Raw genomic sequence first — 19,793 nt, forward strand, 5'->3', positions numbered from 1 at the left:
TAATGATTAAACATTGCAACAATCACCCGAATAGTAGATTAATCATTCTAATAATCATTTGCTTAGTTATCAAAATAATCATTAGTTGCAGCCCTACTCTAGAGTGTATGGAGTGTAAGGTGTACTCTATAGAGCAGCGGTCAGGAACCTTTTTTCACTAAGGGGCCCATTTTTTTATTTTTGTTAGGTGCATTTTTTCAAAAGAGCCATAGTACAAACGAATAATTTACTATTACAAAGTTTCAATAAAATTAAATGTTTATATTGCCCATAGACTACTCAAAAACACAAAAACAAACAAATATGCAAAAATGTATAGGTAATATGTTGCAATATTAAATCAAGTACACGTGTTTGTAGGTCTCTATAAAATTACTTCATTTTACAATTGTTCATGAAAAATTTTACTTCCCTTTTGGGATGGGCGATATGTAAAAAAGATTTTCATATTAATCGCCTTTAAAATATTGTGATATCAGATTATATTGTCAGCACCCATGCCAAGGGTTGGTGAATATTTTTGCTTTATTGATTTTGCTTTAAACATGTAATTAGGGAGGGATCAGAGGCATCCTTATAATAATTTAATATTATTATTATTATAATTACTACTACTATTATTATTATTATTTGCCCTCTTAATCACGCAAGCATCCGTCAATGAGAACATTTGAAAAATTACTAAAAGCTTACAAATTAAGAACAAAAGACAGTTATAAATGTAAAGATAATAATTATCATAATAAACAAGCCTAATAAATTCCCATTTGTTCCCAAAAATTGTTGCCAAATGTGTGTTCTCATCGAATGTATTTGTATTGTGTTTTGGTAATACAGTTAATGCTGCCTGAAAAAATTAAATAGAACTCAATTTTAGGTTCAAGGTGAACTTGTCTTGTATTACTTTGTGATTTAATTACTTTCGTCTTTGTTTCTTTAATACAAAGATGCCTGTATATATTACAGAACCTGCAGAGTTGCTTTCAGTGTGTAAGAGCGAACTTCTCTGTGGAAATAAAGCAAACTAAACACACAGCACCTCACAAGATGATCAGAGATCATTTGCAGCGTTCTCATAGACTACATTATTCTTGCAAACAGTTTTCAGTCGAAAGAAAAAGGAGTAATAACTCTTTACATGTGCTTATTCCATGAGACAGTTTACCATTGCACACCTCTGAACCAACAGCGAATCTGACACGAGCAATGACGGCTTTTCTTTTGTATGTTCTTAAAAATATAATAAAGTGTTTCTTCAAGCGCATGTCTTTGTGACTGAATGCATTTCTTGTCATGTGTCACTACGAGACGCCTTACAGGTCACCCGCCAGTTGCAGGTAGATGAGCAAAATTACTCACGCATCAAATACCTGCATTTGGACAAGGAGCTCATAAACTTGATTGAGCCTCGTCGCATTTGGAGTGTGGCAGGTGTTATTTCACACCCTGGGCACACATAAAATCAAGGAACAATCATAATTTGCTTGTAGAAAATGCTCTTAACAGCTGAAATCAATAGTTATTGGGAATCGAGGCCCAGAACTAATTTTATTTCGTCATATATTTCTAAATATAAACACGTTTCGCCAAACACGTGTCTTTGTGTCTAATTTCTTGTTATATATCACTCTTAGCCTACAGGTCGCCTTCCAAAGTGGCTGGTACATCAGCAAAATACTCTGCATCCGCATTTGGCTGGTGTTCATTTCAAACCTTGTTCACCAGGAGTAGGCTGTCCGACAAATTCAGGAGAAATGGAATCAAAACCGTTCGAGCTTTGCAATTGCACCCAGAATTTGTGAATTTGGGACAGAACTTTTATTGTGTTTTGTAAAGCTTGTGCTAAATCTGCCATTCCAGATTTTTATAGTGCACTATTTGCAGAACAAACATGTGTGCTCTTATTTGTAACACATGACCTGAAAAATAACGGATTTATTATTTGTCGTTTTCCCATTGCAGATAAGCTCAAAATCCACTTGATTGAGAGCACAAGTGCAATTTCAAGAGAGGCCCATTCCAGACCTGCCCTTTCCACTGCTGCTCCAATAGGATCAGCCTCCAAGCTGACTGGGAAGCCCAAAACAATGCCCAAGAGCTCCAGCACTTTCTCTCAGACCAGTGGACACCCAAAGCAAGGTGAGACTACTAAAGATTACATGAAGATCTACTTTGGGTTGAGCTGGACAGGTTTAATAAATATGGTTATGCTCAGCACAATTGCACAGACCTTTTGAGAGTGCAGAGTTCTAACACAAACAGTACATTTAGTTGCCAACTTGACTGATGTTATCTAATTTATGTCAGTCATTCATGAGGGCAGCATAGAAGCCTAGATCAATCATGACAATTTTAGGAACCATACCACACCAGATTTGTAAGGTGATTTGGACTTAATGTACAATCAGCGGGCTCCAAAGGTCTGCGACTATGGGTGAAAATATTTTTATTTGTATTTATTTTTTTCTTTATAAATTACATAATCAGCACAAACATTAAGTAAAATTACTTGATAACTTATTCATTTTGTATCATAATGTTTCTTTGTTTTAAATTTAATGGAACCTACTGTATATATTACAATTGTTTTTATTTATTTTTTAATATAAAAAAAATATTTTTTCCCAAAACCAATTGTCACACCACCCCAGCCTTGTCAGCGCTGCACTTGTAAAATTTGCATGTACTTGGAGGAAGGATTTAAGAAATGATTGGTTGCTTCAGACACGATCCACCTCATACATGTACAGCATGACCCACATTCCCTGCTAGGTCAGTGGTGTCTTAAGTGGGGGGTCTTTTCCCTAATTCAGAATGGTCAATTCCCAATGCGCTCTAAGTCCTCATGGCGTCGTAGTGACTCTCCTCAATCCACGTGGCAGAGGACCTTCAATCTGCACATCTTATCACGTGGCTTGTTGAGCATGTTACTGTGAAGACGTAGCACGTGTGGAGGCCCACACTATTCTCCGCGGCATCTACGCACAACTCACCACGCACCCCATGGAGAGAGAGAATCACACATTATTGCGACCACAAGGAGGTTACTCCATGTGACCCTACCCAATTTGGTTGTTGGAGTCACTCAGCACGTCCTGGATTTAAATGTATGACTCCAGGGGTGGTAGTCAGCGTCAATACTCGCTGAGCTACCCAGGCCCCCCTTATTTATCCCCTTCTAAAGAATTCAATCTACTTTGACAACTAGATTTTCTAAATATCTTGACTTTGGAATATAACTGCTGCTTAAAGACTATGTAGGGATTTATATTAAGCCAATGACCTGAAATCATTTTGAATGGGAGAATCAGTCATGAATATACAGGCCAATTTGTTCAGTCTAGACAGATGATATGCCAATAGGCAAAGATGCTTTACCTTTTCAATAGTTTGTTGCTCTCATTGGGTGTTGGGCATATTTTTTAATGGATGGAGTTAGTCCCAGATGTCTGCGAGGCAGGGTTTGTTCCACCTCAGTTCACTTGGAGGGATATGAGAAAGCTGAGCATGTAAACATAATGAGGATCTATCAATGCCAACTGCACAATCTTGTTTTCTCTTCATTACGTTGAACTCGCTGTGGGAGGTCATGTCTGCTCATAGAGGGACTTTGACTGAATTTTCAGAGCTGGTTTTTAACAATTCCTCTCTGACTCACAAGCCAAGCTCTTTCCCCCAGTGTGATCTGGCTGTTTTGACATTGCTACTTATTGGATCATATCACTTTTGTATCATTACTTTGTTGACTGCCTTTCATCAGAAGCCTAAGACACAATTATGGAGAAGTAAGTAGAATTGTTTTTCTTTTTCTTTTTTTGGTAGCACTTAACGGTATGGTTCAAATTGTTAACAGTTAATGAATTAGGTGTCATGAAGTAACATAACACCTCATTAATATTGGTTAATGTTAGTTTATAAAAAACAGTTGTTCATTGTTAATGATAGTTGATAATCCATTAATTTATGTTAACATGTACAACTTTTGTTAACATGTACAAAATGTTTTCATTTATGTTGAAATTAACAAGAACCAAGTGGTTTTTTTTTCAGTAAAAAGTATATGAAAGGTACATCCAATATGTAACAAGAGACCTCTTTGTACCTCAATTTATTTAACCAGATACCGTATTTGTTATGTCTGTGTGTGTGTGCTAGCAGACTTTTTTGTGACAGTAGCTGTTGTATGTTTTGTTGTCATGGTATATATATTTACATTTTCAGTATATTTATACCCACTGGCTACATTATTTTGTACTAAAACACTGTAAAATGTAAGTACTGTATATTGGGAATTTATTTTGTATTACTGTTTATTATTATTATTATTATTATTGTATTTTTTTATTATTATTCATTCAGACCACCCAGAGCCTTCTGTTGGAGCCTCAAGTAAACCTCCATCTAACAGGACCACGTTGTTAAGAACCAAGCTTCAGTGTCTGTCAACCAGAGGTGTATCACCAGGTATGACACATGCATGAGAAAACATACTGAACATTAGCTTCTGATAATTAGATGGAGGGCACAACAAGATAAGTGAGGTCAGATTTGGATTATATTAATGTTCAGTTTACTCTAAACCTAATGAGACATCTACTGTGGGAGCAGGATCAACAAACACATCGTCATCAGGTCAAAGTTCAGCTAGATGTTCAGGCAGTCCTCTGAAAACCCATGCCTCAACCCGATCCTTGAGACCTGCTGCTACTCTAACAGGTACGGCTTAATACGATTTTGACCTCAAAGTGTATTACAGCTGAAGGCATCAGAAATCATGCACATGTGCCTTTATAATATACTTTTAATATTATAATTAATATTAACAGTTTTAACAATATCAAATTAACATGATAATTGAACCCTATAAATTCCTTTTTAAATGTTATTTTTGTGTTTACTTAAAAGAGGCTTTGTACAAATAAAACAAATTACAAATTAAAAAATTGAGACCCAGATACTTGTTCAGATATTGGATATATTCACTAAGTCTGTTCATTCTCAAAATGGCAATAATGCAAAAGGGTTACACATATGTCAGGTGTGTTATATATTGGCTGTGTCCCCAGTGAGCAGGATGGCAGTTGGTTTGCACTGTTTGGGCTCAGCTGAAATGCACTATCATCAATGCAGAACCATTATACAGCAGTCAAGACCATAACATAACATAATGCATATTCACAGCTTTTTTGAAAACAGTGTTTATTTTTGCATTTCTGTTGTGTGGCGTGGAAATTACACACTTCAGCGTAAAGAAAAGTCATTGCATTGTTACAAAGATTAAGTCAGGTCTTCGCAGTCTGTGTCGAACTAAATTAATTTAGATATTGTTTGTCCCTTTGCAAACTGTTGCACTAATTATACATTTCAACTTGGTGAAATACTATCCTGACCTTTTTAGGCCTAGGTCAACCTTGGTGGATAGAGAGAGACATGTTGTATAAAATAGTTTTAATAATTTTAGGCCAGACCTATAATAATATGCTTATAGTACCATATCATTGTATTAAGTATGATGGTTAATAGTTACATTGCAAAACCAAAAATAATAATTTACTTGAACATTATATTTTAAATTTAATTCATTTTAAAGTGGGAGGGGAAAATGGAATTTGTAGCTGAACTTCAGGCACCAGAGACGAACCAAACACTTTAGTCCAAGTTTTTTTTTTTATTTTAATGAATGTTCTGCATCCAAACATTTCAACACAGGCATGTATTACAAGCTGGTTTTTTCATCCTTAACTATTTTCTGGAATTTGTGAAATTACATATTCAATCTGATGAATGCAGCCTCTAGTATTTGGACCGCAGCCTGAGCTGTGCATGCATGCATTATTTTCTGCCTTCAACAACCCCTCTTAAACATAATTGCATTTCAAACATAAAATTATAGCTTCAATGGGGTGAGCACTTTTTTGTGAGCTCTTGCTGGTATCATAGGCTTATATTACACAGAGCTTGTTTCTGTGGTAGCTTGGCACTGTTTTGTTTGTAACCACAAGAAACCTGTTCTCATGTCATGTAATGGCTTTTAGAGGTTTCCAGTGAATGAAATGCAACATTCAAAGTGATGTTGAGTAATGTTTTTTTAACCTCATGTTTCTTAATTGCTTCCATGGAAAAGCAATATATATATTTTGTTTTCCTTTGGTGATCTCCCTGAGGGTTGCTCTTCATGCTGTTGCTTTCACTCCAGCCATTTTTAACCCTCCCCCATGTGAAAGAAACCTTGTTGATATATTGTACATGTATGAGACTGAGAGAGAGCAAGAGAGAGAGAGAGCTCCGTATTACAGACTACCCTGTTTACTCCTCCCAGTGCCCTCCCACTCTCCACCCAGCATCCTGCATCTCCTTGGCAGCAAGCGGTGAGCAAGAGATGCTCTGTTTCAGTGGATGAGAGTTTAAACCAATGGATTAATGTTTTCATTTGTCTCTGGGGCCATGTTGTCATAAGCCACTGATCCTCTTTAATCTAGACTGGTTCAGTTCCCTTTTTTTCCTAAGTGTGACTGGTATACACAGGAGAACTTTTTCGCACCTCCCTTCATCACAATCTTTGCAGTTTGTTTGGCTGATGTTTTTTTTTTTTGCTGTAATGCGTAGTGCGCCAAGTCTTTGCATGGGTGCACTCTGAGGCTGTTTCTCTTCTTGTTTTGGCTATATGGGCAATCATTTAAGATGTTTTTATCTCAGAAATTCTCTCTGTCCATCTTTCATGTGAGGCTTACAGCTAAAGGCTTACTCAGAAACCTCCACCTGCTGACTGAATGCAAGAGCACTGTGGTGTGTCAGGCAGGTCCGTTCTCTGGTTTCTATGATTTACATAGAAAAATTGTATGTCATTGGGGCTTTTCCTTCATTCTGCACCAATACCAAAGAGTAAATCTGTGTAGCTCTCAAGGTGCTATCTTTGCACATGTGGTTTTGATTCTATTTTTAGACTGTGTTTCTCTCTGCCAGAGAGTATTTGATATTTGTACATGACCTGTTGGTATCTGATTTCTATCCACAAATAGAGCCTGGGACCTTTATGGACATGTATGTTTGTGCCACAATTTGGGTTATTCTGTGGATTACCTACCAAATCGGTAGATTCAGTAAGTCATTATTTACCTCTTTTTAAGCATGTTGGTGCGCTGGTCTAGATGCCAAATTTTTCTGACTCTCGGAAGGTTAGTTTGGGCTCTGGACTCTAGGATGATGTCTTGTAAACTTTATGACAAGCTAAATTGAAATTTCCCAATGGAAAAGGCAACGTAGCAATATGTTTGTTGGAGAAACTGTTCTTTTTATAGTGATTTTCCAAAAAAGGTCTGTTTGTAACTGGGGGGAGTGACAACATTTGTTCCACAGTTACAATACAGAGATCAAATATAGCCCATATTTAAACTTGATTTATAAAAGGTACTTGGATAAGGTACTCTAAAAGTAATGAATATTTGCTATGATTATAGCTTTATTGACAGCTTGAGCAGCTTTGAAAAGCTGTTTAGCACAGTGTGTCCACCCTTTGGTAAAACAGTTGTTTTAAAGTATGCAATCTAGGTAAATGAATCTTTCCACATCAGTGAGTAGATTTGTATAGATACAATTTCTGTATATCAACCTGAACACATCACTCTTGACTACTAAAATTCAAGCTTTTTAGTTCAGATCTTGGAAATGTGAGAGACTCACATTTTTTTTTTTTTTTTTTTTTCCATTTTGTTAAATGTTTCCTAAACCCCTTTTGTATCACATGTAATCAATGTTTTGGAAAATAATGTTAGGTATACCATGCAAAATTGACTTCTAGTCAAAAAATATATAAGATTTGTAATGTATATTTGCTTAAAACCATGAAACTTGTTTTACCAACCCTAGTAAAAGGAAGTGGAAGGAATAGCAGTGGTGCTTACAGGGAGCACATATCTGCTTCTCAAGAGTGTCTAAATAATTCAGGTGTATTAGACAAGACTGAATTATTCACTTCAGTATGCAGTGAAAGGGACATGAATTGTTTTATTTCTTATCAAAAAGGCCATTTAGCAAAAACTGAAAAGGTTTAGTTAAAGGTGCATTCTGTAATATTCAGAAACCCTTGTTATTAATGACACCTGTGGCCAGCTACCTGTTGCTCGTGCTCATGCACACAGAATGTAAGCTTACCTGTCCAATAAGAACAATGCCAATTCAGGGGCGGTTTTGATCCCCAAAACCGAACAAAGGTCCCTCCAGGAATCAAATACGCTGCCGATGTTCACTCTAGTTTTCACTCGAACACGATCACATTCCCGCTTAGCCAGATGGGATTCAGTAGACAAATGTTTTTTGGCTTACTCTGAGTTTGTGTAGGAGTTGGTTGTGCTGGGAGCCGGACTTTGCTGTATTCTATTTCTAAGATAATGTTACCTTGTGTTGCAGTTTGTTGTCGCTGTTGAATAGCGCAAGAGAAACTATTACTGTCTGAGGAGTAGGCTAATTACTCCTAATTACTAAATAATTACTCTCTGGAGTGTGCATAAACTTCACATCCTTCGCATGAAAATCAGTCTACAGGCTTTAATAAGCAACCTAGGTAGTCCGGGAAAGGCTAGTTTTTTTTAAGTTGCGTTACAAGCCGTTCACACATTGGCAAAAAAAAGTGTGAATATTACATGAAAATTGTTACATATTGCACCTTTAAATTGGCATATTTTTTGCTATTATTTGTTTGAAGACCAGGGAAATACATTTAGTTACACCTTTGGGTCTCATGGTCTTGAGCTAATATCACTGTGAATGTGTGGTTCCTAGTTAACCCTGCCACAGTAAAGAGATTAACCTAAAACATTCTAATAATTAAGGACTAATAAACTGTGTAGTGATTTACAATGGGAGTAAAACGAATGATTTTGGAGGATCTGCATTGCAAAGGCCATGACTGCATAAACTGAGTGCGTAAGGGAATTTTAGAATACAAAATTAACATAATCTGGTGAAAAGATAAAAGGTTGAATTACACCGCATGGTGTAATAATCTCCCAGGACTCCCATGTTCTTTTAGAGATTAAATTAGGTTTGATTATGTGCACAGAGACCTCTGGGGGTAACTGAAGGAATTACAATAATAATGGATTGAGAGACACTCATGCAATAATGTTTTTTGAAATCATCATACATCTGAATGTTTACGCTTAAATGCTTGAAGTTATTTGTGTAGACAAAGATTGTGTGCCTACGCATTTATGTTTTTACAGAGCTAAAATCAATATTGAAAAATGTTTGAAATAGAGGAGTTGCAATGGATTGTGAAGGAAAAGCATCTCAGGTGGACACCTCAGTGTTGGTTCAGAGAATTCCCCGGTTGTACAGAGCTGTCATCTAGGCTAAGGGTTGCTACTTTGTAGAATCTTAAATTAGCTGTTTTATTGATTTATTATTATTTTAATGTATTCATTCATTTATCTCTAATGTCCATACTTCCATTTGTATTATTTTATAGTTTTGATGACTTTACTATTATTCTAAAAAGTTTAAAATGGAAATAACTAATGAGTTGTAACGTATGTGTCCAAAGTTTTGACTGGTAGTGTGTACATTTTCTAATGTTTGAGCAATATGTAATATATTTACTGTACTACAGCATCAAATTATCATAATATGTTTTCAGAGATTTAGGAAACATGCCAAATTGAAATACTGGCTTCTCCGAAAACAGTGCTGCAGCCAGTATATTCTACTTTGAAATGTCCGTTCCGGGCCGGACTTTCGGTTTGTGTTTTGGCCTGTGTGATCCCATCCATTGCACATTTCCCATTAGAATTTCAACACCCCGGGTTGCCAGATTTGAAACAAGTTAGCGGGCAAAACCAGCACACTGCAGCCATGGAAGTAGAGGTCTTCACAGGTCCAGCCTAACCCATGGACCTGAGACACAACCCAGGACCCGTACGGGTTTGTTTCCACGTTTTATACGGTCAGACAGGTCCGGCCCCATTCTATTACTGCAGGTACTCGGTCTGTTTAACATTGTGTAATACTCGAGTCGATCCGAGAAAACCCGGCCATGATCAAACAGCACTGATGATGATGATGCTGTGTGTGTATGTGTTGCAACATTGTAAAAAAGAAATAAAGTGAAAAACAGCAGAGCCACAATGAGCTGAGTGACGTCAGAGGCAGAGCGGATCTAAGGCACACGATAGCAAATTAGCAATGCTAACGTTAGCAGCCGTGGCAATGAACAAGCAACCGTTTTTAGAGTTCAAAAGGGCAAACAGTCAAAGTTATCTTATGCGAGATACAAAAAAACTGCAAAGCTGATTCTAAAAAGTTGCATCACCGTGACGGTAAGTGGACTTTTGAAGCTGAAATAATGAGTGGATTAGCTATGCTGTTTCAATCAGCAAGAGAGGAATCACAGAAAACCTGGATGTATTTTACCAACTTTCTTAGCAAGGAGAATTAATTATATGCATCACAGCCAGGCACAGGGGAGAAAGCTACTTATGTTACATTAGATAAGACATAAAGTTTTGTTTTCACAACTTGTTAATTAACTTGTTAATAGCAATCAGCTGTGAAATCTGTGTGGAGTCCAAGCTAGTTGGATCCGGGTAATACATTTCCTGGTCTCTTTGGGTTTGGGCACATATTTTTGGACCCATGAAGACCTCTACATGAAAGCCAGCAATACATCTAGTTATCATTGACAGAGTTAAAAAAAAATAATTCACATGAGCTGGTTTATAATTTGCAAAAAATAAAAACATTGCAAACGTATACATTAGCTGATCAACTTGCAGTGTAAGGCTCATCGCTTGCCTTTGTCAGTTTGCTTGTTCCTGTTGCATGTCCTCAACCTGACAACCTGCATGATCTTGGAGTCTGGGGAGGAGGGGATGGGGGAGAGAACTCTCTCCGATAGTTTGACTTTGGACTGCAGTACCCATTTTAAACGCTTGATGTCAATGTTACATATTGCTCCTTTTAGGCAGCTGAGGTGGCTTTTTCCATCTAGGCTTGGGTTCACAACATCTGCATCAGAATCCTGCCAAATGTCTACCAATTGAAATTTACTATACACTGGCCCTCTATTTATTATCCATAAAGGCTGCATGACCACCTTAAACACCCATTCTATGCTAGCATTTTCTTGGACCTGTAGACAGCCCTTATTTAAAGTTGACCAGCAGAGGGAACAGAAATGTTTACCTAGCAGTTACATCTTTGGTTTGAATTGTAATGCACCTCTGTATTACTGGTGTGTTGGCTAAAATGATTTATAATACGCTGCACCAAGTGGACAACCTACATTTTTTGCCCTCCAAAAAGTTGCTGCATTTGGTATATGTAAAAACTGACAATTAGGACCATTATTGTTCACATTTTAAGAATCCACAATGCATCTTTATTGAGACTTACTGTATATGCATTGTTTTCATGCATTCATGAACTCAGTGTCTGTTATGTCTGCCACATAAAAGATAATTTGAAATGCCAGTCTTTCATTAAATACCATACCAACAGAGAGGTGTGTACAACTAGAGGTTAAGAACAGCAGTTTAAAAAGCCAAACTGCGCTCATAATATCTCAACCTCTTACATGTGTCAGTAAACGCTATTTGGAAGTGCATTTTGAATCAGGAGTGTTTCCACTCCCTTTAGTCCATGTGATTAGCTAAACAGTTCTATTTATTTTACAGGTGGGTAAATTGAACTGACAGACCTGAAGCCCTCCATCTGTAGTCAAAGCGTGGTTTTCTGCAGTGGTATCAGCCCATGTAAATTTATTGGCATTCTAGACAATGTCTGTTGGGAATCTTTTATTGACATTTGGATCAAATTCCTGAAATGGTTGGTATTCAAAATGCTGTTCAGTGTGTTCACCCCTATTGCCCAGTCGATTCTCAAAGGCCCATCTGGTCAGTTTCCTAATAGTGTTAAAAGATGCATATTTTGTTAACTTCAAATGTTGTCGCTACAAGGGATAGTGTGCTTCCCATCTTGGATTAATTTAGCAGTTGGTTATCTGCACAATTACAAAATATATGTTCAATAGTAATTTAATATTGCAAATTATGAATTGGTGTTTCTCAATTTTTTACACTGGGAGTGTTTTAAAGTCTGTCTAGAAACTGGAATTTGCCATTAATACTCCAGGTCCAGTAAATTTGGTTCAACTCAGGCCGAGACACTTTGATTAGTTTTAAAACCCCAGAAGAGGAATGAAAAACATTTTAAAATGTGATTTCTTTCCCTTTTGAATGTACTGTTGTTTGCTGTGGGTTTCGTCTTTATTTGGCACCCTCCACCTTTTGAGTTTCTCCTAAACGTCTTTACAGATGTAAATTTGGAACTTTAAATCTGTTAATGTTGAAGTGACATTAGAGGAGAAAAGCCTCATGGGTGTTGTGGTCCCACCTCTGCCTTATTAATGTTGGTATTTCAGAAATGTTCAAGGCTGCTCACACAGAGCTGTTATGTAATAACTCAGCTAGGGCATACTAGATTAACAATGTAGACTTTAGGTGTTGGCATTGAAAAAAAATTGTTCATCTACAGCAGGCAACTTAGAAGTGATCATCTTATTTAGGCAGCTTACTTCAAGTACCCTTCCTAAGTAGCAAGGCCCCTTTATTAGAGGGATGCATGCCATGATTACACCCTGGTGTTATATTTATAAGGTGATGTAAATGAAAACCACAGTGGCATAGCCCTGCTAAATTAAGAGGGCTCTGATGGCTCTATTTACAGACAGAACAATATTATCTGGTGATGGACGTACGGTTATCTCATACATGGGGTTGCAGGGTTGGATTGTTGCTTTATATATAGGATCTCTGTGGACCAACATCATCAATGCATCACATCTGTATGACACAGACACAGTTGGGTCTCAGCTCAATGTCTCTTTCCATCCTCTTCTAAGGTCTATGAGTTGAATTGGAAAAACGACTCCAAGGAAAATGATGCTAAATATTGTCACAGCGTTAAATGCATGTTCTCTTACAGTTGACAAGAACAAGTCCAGGACAAGTTCCTGGAACCTGCAGACACAAACAAATGGCCATCCGGATCTGGTACCACCGGAGAGTAAGGCAAGAAGCATAGAGTATTACAAGGTTCAGTGTGAGAAGAAGAATCAGACAATTCAACAGCTGGAAAACACAGTCCGATCCAACAACCATAGGTTCGAGGCTGTTGCTGTGGTCATAAAGCACCTATATGCAGAGGTGAGTATTATAAGCTCATGTCTATAATTTATGGTTATCATTAATTATGCTGCGATGCAGCAGACATGAAGAATGAAATAAGATGGTGTTTTTAATCCGATGTCGAGACCAATGTCATGTTAAGAGTTAGTTATCTTTAATATGTCAATTTATCCTGAATTTAGTCTTGAAACTGACAGCCCAGGTAGTACTGGTTTGCAGTCATGTTTTTGTTTGCATGCAGGCAGTGTAGAGAGGCTCCGTCCTGCTCTCAATTTGTTTCGGTGATGTACTTTCATCAGTTCACGTAACTTTACCTCATTAACAGCACATTCTTAACTGGCTCAATGACACACGTTTAACATTTTTCACATTCATTCTCTGTGTGGTGTGATTTTATGACCTTCCAGAGCTGTGTCAGTCTTTGCCTTTACTTCAGTTGTTATGTCACACCATAATAGGGTGAATAAAGGTGTGTTCAGCCACATTTTGACAGTCATCCCAATAGAGAAATGTGTCCAATTTACCTGAATTCACCCTACTGCTGTACAGGCCAAAAGTGTCCAAATTCACTTGTTTATTAATTGAAATAAACAGTTCTTCTGAGTAATACAGTTGGTTAGCAATGCAATTCACTAACTTTAGGCTGTTTACAGTTACCGAGCAACATAGCACATGAATATAGATTGGGTGTGTCACTACTAGGTAAGGATGCACTGATCCAATCAGTATTGCTACGATACTGACGCTTTAAAACAGATCGGGTATCTGTCCAATGAGCCCGATCCAAATCCGATACTGTGTTAATCATGTTCGTTACTGTCAAGCTGGCATAAATGAACCATAAAAACACAATTAAATTAGTTCATATGAATTGTGCATTTTATTAAAAGCCACTTGAAGACCTGCAATAGCTCTGTGAATCACAACACTCCAGCGCGTCAGTGAATGGTGCTTCTCTGTTTACACACACACTTGCGGCTATTCACACGGTGCGCAATATTTGAGTGCTACTCCCTAATAACAACAAGTGGATGTAGATGCTCAAAAGTTCACTTATAATATGCATTTAAAATGGCACTGGAGGTGCTTTTTTTAACCAGAATTTGAATAAGAAGCGAATAAAACTACTGTGAACTTTCCTACAAACAGACACATACAGAACTTCCTAGAGAGTTCAGAATGTCAAAATAAAAGCATGAAGTTTAAAAGTTAAAGGTGCACGATTGAGATATATTCTATATATTGCTATTATAATATATTATTATTATTGTCATTTATTTACACATTATAAGACATTTTAAGTGAATGGGTTCAAAAAAATAACAGTGAATGATAAGAGAGTTGATATCTTACAACTAAATTGAACAAAAAAAGAGATCTGAATACTTTAAAGTCCAGATACAAGTTGAAAAAATGTGCAAAACAAAAATGGCTTATTTTCTACTTATGACTTATACTGGAATTACTTAATATTAGGTAACAAAGTTGTTCTTAATAAGCTATACGTTTATATTAAATAATGTGTAGTTAGAGGTTTTTATTTCCTTACATATTAAAGAGTACACCCAATTAGTTCCACACAATAATGTAACGATATTCTAAACTGATTATGCAAAAAACAACACTGGTATCAGATCGGGATTGGTATCGGCCAATCCTGAGATTTCCGATATCAGGATCGGAAGAGAAAAAGTGGTAACGGGCATACCTACTACTAGGTCCTTCTTGACCCGACCCAAACGGGATATGAACCGGTGATCTCCGGCATGGGAGCCAGACGGGCAAGCAAGGAGGCAATAAAAGCCACGGCCTCTAGCCTCGGTCGCTAGTGCGTCACTTAAGGCCGGGAGGGTGAGGTTTACACACTGCACAGATATCACGTACCAGCTGGATACTGTTACACGTGGTCACAAGTGTGTGTTTGTTGGCATTTTACAATTGTGAAGACTGTTTATCCAGTCAGAATTTAATCTGTACTATCCACTGTATAAATGCATTTTATACAACTGACTTTTGCTTTGTTGTTTTCTATTGTGTATTCACAATATCTCCACAGCATATTACATTTTCATCCATGCACTTTGCCTACACTACTGATTGTACTAGCAAATACTTCTGTTGTTCTTCTTTTTTTGGTTAAACCAAGGCCGGCCCAAGCCTTTATGGGGCCCCTCGGTGCCGCCAATATGATTGAATATTGTCAATGTTTGATTATTCGCACACTATAAATCTAACACACCCCTTATCAATTTTCTTAGTTGGAGCTGTGTTGCTTACAACATACCAATTTCTGCCTGGCACGATTTTAATTGTAACAGTAGCACACCTATATTTACCCAATCTTGTTATCCCTCTGTTACCAGTTTTGTGTACTTCCTAGAGAACAATTTGCAGCAGAAGCTGCAGACTGCATCATTTCTTTTTGAATAAGTGAGCAGCTCCACTTACATTATTTCCCCATTAATTAATTTTCTGTAGGCCTTCTGCTTACCAGAAGTAAGCAGAAGTAAGTGTAGGAGTGGTGGTGGTGTAGTGGTCTAAGCACATAACTGGTAATCTGATAATCACCACCATTGTGTCCTTGAGCAAGGCACTTAACTCCAGGTTGCTCCAGGGGGATTGTCCCTGTAATAATTGCACTGTAAGTCGCTTTGGATAAAAGCGTCTGCCAAATGCATAAATGTAAATGTAAATGTTACCAGATCAGTCCTTTCTGAGTCGGACAGGATAGATGACAACTCAGCTGGGTCAACTGGAGGAACTGCTGATCCATGGTGTAGGGTGGAAGTTGCTAAGGGGTAGATGTGACATCGATCCCAATGACCACAGAAGTAGAAGGAAATATAAGGAAATTACATTAATAATTATAATTAGAAATATTAATCTCAGGATATTCTACAGTAACTGAGCAAATACAAAGGCTGCTGTGCTATTAACTTGCCACAGCCGCTGAGGTTGAAACAGACATGGAAGGAACAGTAGGATCAGTGGATGCACCTGATGAAAGATATAAAATAATAAATGCTAGCCATGTTAGATGTCATATTATAAGGTAATGCAACTGTCTGTCAAAAACAAAAAAAAGGTCTCACAAAAGGCATGGTTTATCCATATAAATATATTGATCTGGGATTGTTGAAAAATCAGTAGCAATGGCACTTGGGGCTGATGGCATTGGTTGTGCCCCAAAATATTTAAACAGTGCTCCTAGGGAAGTTTCATAAGAGTACATATTTGACAGAACAGAATGTTATTTTAATAATAACATAATAACATAAATTATTATACACAGCAGCAAGTCATCTGTACACCTAAACAACAAATTAATGTAAATAATATTAAGTTGTTGTTATCAGTACCAAGTTTATGGAACAGAAGCTTATTTTTATTACAAAAAATATATACCAAGGAAAGTTATTTTTACACAGAAGACAAAAACTTTAATCTAAAACTAGCAAAGTAATATGTTGTACTATAATATATTAAGATGTCAAGGCTATTTACGGATGTTTAATCAAACTTTCCTAAAAAAGAAGATATGCTACATAGGCTATGTTAACTAACTAGCCAGCTAATGTTAGCTCGTAACATAGCCAGCTACTTAACATATTTCAAACTTAACAACATTTTTCTGCACCAGAGGATATGTCCTTTTTTGTGACATTGCTGTTTTGCTGTCTGAATGTGCTTGCAGCAGCCCGTTAACTTAAATATTGCGTTTTTCTATAGTTATCATTGTCCATTGACATAGTATATCACAAAAACAAAAAACAAAATCAAGCTGTCATTTCATGTGCTCTTGGGGGGCCCCTGGTGGCCACGGGGCCCTAAGCAGCCGCTTTGTTCGCTTATGCCTTGGGCCGGCTCTGGGTTAAACGCTTATATTTTTGTTAATAAATCCTTGAGTTTAATTTTGTACTTGTGTGTCCCTCTCTTTTTGTTGCATCCGTTGAGCTGCGGGTCATAACAGTCCTTGATTAATATGAAAGCATAATGCATTTGACTGTGCGAGTAAATGGTAAAAGCCAATACACTCTCATGGCGAAATCGTCAGGATTCCTATGACTTTTCTAAATTTGGCTAATTCCTATGTTATCATGCGACTGCACTCGATTTAATTCCTACGACTTTCACTGCAGCCAATGATGCCGCAGGACATCGTTTCCATCTAATATACAACAATTACTTGCTTCTGTCATACACAACAGCTTCCTATCATCTTTACACACTCTACTGATTGGTTAAGTTTAGATAGGGATTTTGGGTAAGGGCATAATTTTACTAAGTATGTCCTTAACACCTCGTGCGCAGAACTCATGCTTACTTCCGCATTAGACATCCGGGAATTTGCATTTAATAAAAATATCCTGGCACTTCCTAGCTTTATAATGGGAATGAATGGTACCTTAGATTTTGAAGCCCAAAAAAAACACATCCATCCGGTTCCATGGGGTTAATAAAAGCCTACTGAAGTTAAGCGAAGCAGTTTTGTAAGAAAAATATCCATATATATAACTTTATAATCTATAATCACTGGCTAACGGCCGTCCGTGTGTTCACAAGATAGTCGAGTTCCGGCGTATGATGGGATCATTTTCCTTTTTGGGGGAACTAACACTTTAATTATGGTATTGCCTTTTCTTTTAAAGCACTGAAATCAATAATAGTTTGTCTTTGTTCTATAGATCTAAAAGAGTAGACATCATATTACAAACCATGTCTTTTTGGTCTTCAGGAAATTTGTGGAGAGACGTATATTTTCAATGTTATCAATCAATGTCATGCCAGTTACACTGCAGTACAACACTGAACCAACTGTACTTCTATCCTTTGCAGCCCTATTTTCATTCACATCAAATCAAATACGGTGGCTACTCTGACTAACATCTACAGTATAGTGACAGTTGTTCTCTGTTTTCCATCATTGTCATTTTACTCTTCCCATTTTTATATTTTCTTCTTGTTATAAATTGTCAATGCCAGACAGACCCATTATAGAACAATGCAAATGTAAATTATGGAGGAGAGAACAGCATCGATTGACTTTAATTAAACCAATTGTCTTTGCTATACAGTAGGTGTTTTTGCTTGTATGAGTAATCATATCATATTTCAATATTGAATGAATTTTCAATATTGATTGCCAACATATGTTTAATCTGAGTCCCATCTTAAATTAGTAGTGCAAGAAGCTGAATTATGAGTGTAGTTTTATTTTGGGGACACTGTGTCCTGTATTGGAATCTGTAGCTTAAGAATAGGAGGCTGGGTTTTACCATGTGACATATCTGTGTGAGAATGTACCAGCTGCCTTGATATGGTTAGAAACACACTCACATGCCTAGAATGGTGGAGGGGGCTGCTTCATATCACTTGTTTGCAGTGAACTGTCAACACACTATTTGCATTGCCATAATTTCACTACAAGTGGCCATACATTTTTTGTGAAGCACTGTCATGAATGAACATTGCTTGATAAGTGTATGTGTATGTACAGGTGAAACTCGAAAAATTAGAATATCGTGCAAAAGTTCATTAATTTCAGTAATTCAACTTAAAAGGTGAAACTAATATATTATATAGACTCATTACAAGCAAAGTAAGATATTTCAAGCCTTTCTTTGATATAATTTTTATGATTATGGCTTACAGCTTATGAAAACCCCAAATTCAGAATCTCAGAAAATTAGAATATTGTGAAAAGGTTCAGTATTGTAGGCTCAAAGTGTCACACTCTAATCAGCTAAACACCTGCAAAGGGTTCCTGAGCCTTTAAATGGTCTCTCAGTCTGGTTCAGTTGAATTCACAATCATGGGGAAGACTGCTGACCTGACAGTTGTGCAGAAAACCATCATTGACACCCTCCACAAGGAGGGAAAGCCTCAAAAGGTAATTGCAAAAGAAGTTGGATGTTCTCAAAGTGCTGTATCAAAGCACATTAATAGAAAGTTAAGTGGAAGGGAAAAGTGTGGAAGAAAAAGGTGCACAAGCAGCAGGGATGACCGTAGCCTGGAGAGGATTGTCAGGAAAAGGCCATTCAAATGTGTGGGGAGCTTCACAAGGAGTGGACTGAGGCTGGAGTTACTGCATCAAGAGCCACCACACACAGGCGGGTCCTGGACATGGGCTTCAAATGTCAAACGTCTTACCTGGGCTAAAGAAAAAAAGAACAGGTCTGTTGCTCAGTGGTCCAAAGTCCTCTTTTCTGATGAGAGCAAATTTTGCATCTCATTTGGAAACCAAGGTCCCAGAGTCTGGAGGAAGAATGGAGAGGCACACAATCCAAGATGCTTGAAGTCCAGTGTGAAGTTTCCACAGTCTGTGTTGGTTTGGGGAGCCATGTCATCGGCTGGTGTTGGTCCACTGTGCTTTATTAAGTCCAGAGTCAACGCAGCCGTCTACCGGGACATTTTAGAGCACTTCATGCTTCCTTCAGCAGACAAGCTTTATGGAGATGCTGACTTCATTTTCCAGCAGGACTTGGCACCTGCCCACACTGCCAAAAGTACCAAAACCTGGTTCAATGACCATGGTATTACTGTGCTTGATTGGCCAGCAAACTCGCCTGACCTGAACCCCATAGAGAATCTATGGGGCATTGCTAAGAGAAA

General features: G+C 37.5%; 1 protein-coding gene across 3 annotated transcripts in view; it reads left to right on the forward strand.

The window, feature by feature from the left end:
* LOC127617221 (microtubule-associated tumor suppressor 1 homolog) overlaps positions 1-19,793 on the forward strand; it is a 57,090-nt gene that overhangs the window by 15,831 nt on the left and 21,466 nt on the right. For 2 of the 3 annotated variants that reach the window (XM_052089156.1, XM_052089155.1), the window contains exons 4-7: positions 1,963-2,139; positions 4,360-4,464; positions 4,609-4,716; positions 12,979-13,199. In XM_052089156.1, coding sequence (XP_051945116.1) covers positions 1,963-2,139; positions 4,360-4,464; positions 4,609-4,716; positions 12,979-13,199 — 611 coding nt within the window. The remainder of the gene's footprint in view (positions 1-1,962; positions 2,140-4,359; positions 4,465-4,608; positions 4,717-12,978; positions 13,200-19,793) is intronic. The other variant, XM_052089157.1, reaches the window with a different exon arrangement.

Source organism: Xyrauchen texanus, chromosome 23, assembly GCF_025860055.1.
Source record: "Xyrauchen texanus isolate HMW12.3.18 chromosome 23, RBS_HiC_50CHRs, whole genome shotgun sequence".
NCBI classification, from domain to species: domain Eukaryota; kingdom Metazoa; phylum Chordata; class Actinopteri; order Cypriniformes; family Catostomidae; genus Xyrauchen; species Xyrauchen texanus.